This window comes from Rhagoletis zephyria, unplaced genomic scaffold (assembly GCF_001687245.7).
Source record: "Rhagoletis zephyria isolate East Lansing unplaced genomic scaffold, Rhagoletis_zephyria_1.1 Rzeph_scaffold_04946, whole genome shotgun sequence".
NCBI lineage: Eukaryota > Metazoa > Arthropoda > Insecta > Diptera > Tephritidae > Rhagoletis > Rhagoletis zephyria.
Window position 1 is genome coordinate 36,928 of NW_016162029.1, and position 5,726 is coordinate 42,653.

Below are 5,726 nucleotides of genomic sequence, written 5' to 3' on the forward strand. Positions count from 1 at the left end.
GGGCGTAATGGGCTACTTAAGCGGTTGGACTCTAGATCGTCTAACGCGCGAGCAATATGATAAATATACATTGAAATTTTATGAAATTTTATATTTTTGAAAAGGGAAAGATGTGCAAAAAACAAAAACAATATGAATAAATGATACTAACCTTACTAAAGGTCTGAAATCATGAAAATCCCTTCAAGGAAATGGCAGAATTGAACTTTATTGCAAGTTCATGTGGGAAATCTGCTTGCGACGTGATTGCAGGAAATTTTAAGAGACTAGCACCTAGATCAATTCTTCAGTTCAGACCTTTAGTAAGGTTAGTATCATTTATTCATATTGTTTTTGTTTTTTGCACATCTTTCCTCGTTCAAAAATATAAAATTTCATAAAATTTCAATGTATATTTATCATATTGCTCGCGCGTTAGACGATCTAGAGTCCAAACGCTTAAGTAGCCCATTACGCCCATTTGGGTACTTAAAGTCGACATTATAGACAATGTTTGTATGTAAAAATAAACATTTTTTAAAATGCTATAAACAAAAAGAAATCAAAAAGAAAAATTTTTAATATTTTTATTGAGCTTTGTACCACGATTGTTTATTAGGAAAAATTGAAAAAGCAACAAAGTCTAGCAGCTATTTCGGAGATCACCACATCTCTGTTTACTTTATTTTTTTTTATACGTTGCACATTATTGTAAAAAATGTACAATTAAAGCCTATAATAAGACGGAAGAAATGCATTTTTATCATTAAGTTTCGTTAAAAAGGTTTTTAAGATACAGAACTTTATAGAAGGGTATGTACATATGTAAAATTTAAGTCCCATGTAAATAGGCAAGCCTACGTCATATCGGCAAATATGCTGTACGTATATTCATTTCACCTAGACCTTCAATCGCTTCAAATAATAAATACATATGTATGTATGTGCATATTTAGCTGTTTTTCATTGATTGATAAGTGAAAAAACATCAAGTGAACTATTAATTTAACGTTATTGTGTTCGCTGCCGCCCAAATCTTAATGGCCTTATACTACGTTCAAATTGACGAGCTAAACATGTTGAATGGGCTTGAACAAGTTAATGAACAAAACATGTTCATAAACAAGTTAAATCGCATGCAATTGTTGTTGGAAAATTGAACCAGTTAAATCATTAACTCGTTTGAAAACCAGTTCAGCGCAGAGTTGTATCAGAAAGCTTTCAGCTCCGACCAATCAGAAAGACCCAAAAGCTTTCATTTGACACGCCAACGTTCAAAAAATATCAAAATTGTATGCATGTCTGGCCGCCAAAAAAGAGGCCAAGGCGGTAATTAGTTATTTTCCATGAGGTCTCATCGTACGCAGAGATAAATAGTGCATACAAACTAAACATTTTGAAGTCGCTAAGTAATCCGCATGCGTTAATATCATGAAGCAGACATTCGCACAAAACAAATTGAAACACAAAAGCTTGATTTTGAATATTTTTTCCGAACTTTTATTAGTAATCAAACAACCGTCAAAGTTAACTCCAAATGTTCAATGTGGACGATTGTGTTTTCCAAAAAGCTCTATTTCATTTAACAAGTTAAATGGGGCCAATTTGAACGTAATATTATTCATAAAAAATAAAGTAGGTTTAAAGCATGGTACAATAAAAACAGGTAGAAGCCAATTTGACGTCAAACCTACAAAAGTCTAAGTTTTCGGGAGAGTAAAACTAAAAATGAGCGTGTGTAAGGAAAAATAGAAAATACATTTCACTGGTTGACGTTTTTAAGTAAATTTGAAGTTTATTTTTATTTATTTATTTTCCTTAGTTAAAATCATGATACAAATATTTAAAGGTAAAATCGCTCGCTCAATTCGTCGGCCATCGTTTTTTTTTTTTGAAGTTTGTCTTACTTTACGCTTCAGATGTTGCAGTTTTAATACGTACACTAAGTATAAACCGCACAACACTACAAAAATTCAAATGTTAATTAAAATTTGTTATTAACGAACATTCAAAAAAAAAACGATAAGACATTCAAAGCGTAACGAAATATAGGAAATAAAAGAAAAACAAGTTGAAGTTTAAAGCTGATGCCACATAAAACTTTTGCACAAAAAAAAATACACAAAGCACGCTACATAGATCGTTGAAGCTGCAGCGCGAAGCAGAAAGATGGCCAACTCCCATCTTTTTGAGCTCTTTGACAATCAGCCGGTTTAATATTTATTTTGTTTCGTCCAAATTCGAGTTTTCATGTAGAAACATAAAATTTATTTACATTGCTGATATTTTTAAAGCAAAATATATAAAATCCACAGCAATTTTCCCGAGTAAAAAAGCAGTACAAAATCGTTTTCTTTGCGTTCATTGTGGCATACCTTTTGTGTCTGGCGCTTCGCTGGCTAAGTTATAAATGTCACGCAAAGCTACAAAGTTTTATCTGGCATCAGCTTAAAGGTTTGGTTCTCATGAGAGCAACGTCATTTTGGCAGGAAAAGTAAAGGAACGCAAAAAACCAAATTTTTAGTCCAAAGAATGGCAACAACAAAACTAACGTCAAATAAGAACAGAAATGTATGTACAAAACACATTCACACAAGCACAAGCACAATAAACACTTGCTATATCAATTATTTTTTGCCTCCTTCCAATTTCAATTCATTTCTTTTACTTTTTAGATTATTCTCACTTTTAGCGTATTCTTTAATTTCCGTTAATTTAAATTCAGTTGAGTTTGACACTTTTCAGGATTTTGCCAGAAAAAATTCTTCTGACTAAATCTGACTACTTCGGACTGATGCGAGTCACTCTCACTGACTGTTGCTCTCTCATTTTTGCTGTCATTTCCAAGTTAAGGAACGCTTTTTGGACTAAATCTGACTACTTCGGACTTTTTCTGACTATTTCTGGGAGATAAGGAACGCTCCTAGGACCTTAAAAGATAGCATAACTGAGTTGTCAATCACACCTTGCTTAACGCACCTTGCTTATGAATAAGGCCATACATTTATAATTGTTTGCGATTTGACGTTTAGTTTCGGGCACGAAAATGGTTTTTTTGTGTTCTTGTGCTTTTGTGCAGTTTATGCACTTTTGTGAGAGCATTCCGTACTTAGCTCATTTGCCCGAAACTAGTCCGAAAATGTTAAAAAACTATCCTAGTATGTACCACAAATTTCAAACAAAGAAGTCAACGGTAAACGGAAACACAATAGTTGAGTTTAATGACGCCGAAAAAAGTGCAGATCAGCTCAAGTTAGAGCAGAATAGAGAAGCTCTCAGAAAAACAGTCGAGCAAGTAAGAGCAACTCAGATCAAGAATCTCATGTAACACTTTTCAGGCTGTAGTTCTCAAAACGGTTGATTGCTCGACACAAGGTGGTGTTGGGGCGACAGCTGAGTTTTTCGCCGTGGAGGCCATTACGTCAAAATGATGTGTTTGTTGTAACTCATACCAATAGGTTTGTTCGTCGAAAATCCAGCAAGAATTATCCAACACTCAAAATATCAGAGAGTAAGAAAAAATTCTCTCAAATTCTCTCTCATGTTGAGAAACTTGCAAATTTCTGCACGAACGCAAATTTGCAGGAATTTGCAAGTTTCGCTGCCAGCTGGCGTCCACGGTTGCATTTCAAACATAAAAAATTTTTATAGAATTTTTAAAATTCTTTCGGATGGCCAAAAACAGGATATACATGTATATTTCTTGTTGTTCTGACTTTCTTTAACATACATTTCAATTTCTTCATCGTACTAGCTGTCGGGTTTCTTAAATCGACTCTGGTTGCAATTGCATTCCGATTGCGAATACCATTTTTTTCAGCCGAATTAAGTTCAAATCATTGGAATTAACTAAATTAATTATATCAACAATTATTTACTTCCTTTTTTCATAAAAAAATCGCTCGTGTTTATAAATTTTTAAATTTAACGAACTAATTTATTCAAATTATTGTAGACAAAAATGCAACCATGCGCCACAACCACATGTTTTTCGTGTTTGCAAATTCTTGCTGGCAAAATTTTTTCCAGCAAGAATTTGCAACTTCTCTCCAAGAGAACTGTCACTTTGCTCTCACAATTTTTGAGTGTTGGATAATTTTTTGGTCTGCACGAACGCGATTTGGGCAAAAATCGTGATAATTCGTACAAATTCGTACAAATTTTTTGCTCGACGAACAAACCTAATGACAGTATGGACATCAGCGTATAATTTGTTAGTGTAATTTTTTACTTACATACGGCCAACACCACCTTGTTAAATACGCCTTGGCTCGACTCCTTCAAAAAAGCTGGAGCAGAAAATCGTGCTCTAAGTTGCTCTAGTTCGGCCATGGGCACTGCCTTGCCCGTGGGCAATGCTCTTTTAAGCGTTCTATACATTTTGTATAGCCCCGTGCTGCTGCTCTAGTTCCACTTAGCGCATAAAGTAGAGTAAGTTAGAGCAAGAACAATAGTCATGAAACACAATTTTGCGGTTTGGCGTAACCTAGAGCAGCTCATTAAGCATATATAAGCCTAATACAATTTATTTGCATCGATTTTTGCTTTCATTATGAATTACAAGAGGTTTTAACCAACCAATTACGATTTATAAGAGGTTGAATATGTCTGCTATGATTTATTTCTTCGAAATACAACTGTGTAAATTTAGCTTAGCTTTACGAATTAGGAGGGGTTGTCAACAACTAAGGGCCAGTTTTTCAGTGCACGGCCGTGGTTTCAACAAAGTTTAAACGCCCGATCTGGGTGGTTTAAACTAAGATCAGCCAATCAAATGTCAGCCAGCTGTTCAATTTAAACTCAGTTTACTTAATCTAAGTTTAAACTGGCACTGAAAAACTGGCCCTCTATATGATTTCTTAAAAACTAAATAAATATATAAATAAAAACTTTTTTTACTTTCTAGGAGCACGAAGCTACACATACCGGTATCGATTTGTATACCTGTCCGTTTTGCCCAAAGACGTTTCGGTCACATGCGAATATGCACAAACACAAAATACACAGTCACTCGGATGAATGGGTTCGCAAGTACGCGCAGCCAAATGAATATACACTGAGTGTTTTAAACCAAACTCGTAACGCTGATATGCAACAAGACATAACAACAACAACAACGACTGATATTTGCGGATGATTTCAGTTAACTCTTATCAAAAAATACTGTCAGTCGAGCAGCACTCCAAAATTTCGATAGGCTCTGTTTGGTTCATTTTAAGAGTTTTGATATACAGTGGCGAAAAAACAAATAGGATCGGGAAATTTTCGCAAGTTTTATCTATTTTGCTTGTGTTTATTTAATTTTTTTATTTCTATAAAAGTATAGCTCGTTATCTAACAAAATGAAAGCCCTAATTTCCATTTTTGTGGAAAAATTGGAAAATTTAACAAAGTTATATGAAAATCTTAGTTTAAGCCATTCAACTTTAGTACAATAAAGTGAAAGTTTGAAGTGAGTAGGTCTTACCGTTGATTTTTTCAACTTGTTTTGCTGAAGCCGTTGCTCATTTTCTCCATTGTCGGGCATTCCTTGTAGGGAAAAGAATGCATGGCACCGCCGACAAAAAAAAAACTACCAAAAATCAACGGTATTTTGTAGCCCTTTCAAACTTGCACTTTGATAACTAAAATTGGGGAATGTTTAGTAGGGCTCACATCGTTTTTGGGGTGGGGGCGAAGGGGGAGGGGGCCCCCAAACTCCACCCAATAGAAAGGGGACAGTCCCCGCTTTCTAAAAAGGCGTACCC

The 5,726-nt window shown here is 34.8% G+C and overlaps 1 protein-coding gene across 1 annotated transcript in view; it reads left to right on the forward strand.

Annotated features, from left to right (window-relative positions):
- The window catches only part of LOC108371397 (transcription factor grauzone-like), a 10,035-nt gene extending 4,826 nt beyond the window's left edge, over positions 1-5,209 (forward strand). Inside the window, exon 6 of the mRNA XM_017626946.1 lies at positions 4,886-5,209. Coding sequence (XP_017482435.1) covers positions 4,886-5,116 — 231 coding nt within the window. The 3' untranslated portion in view covers positions 5,117-5,209. The remainder of the gene's footprint in view (positions 1-4,885) is intronic.
- Positions 5,210-5,726: the final 517 nt, after the last annotated feature.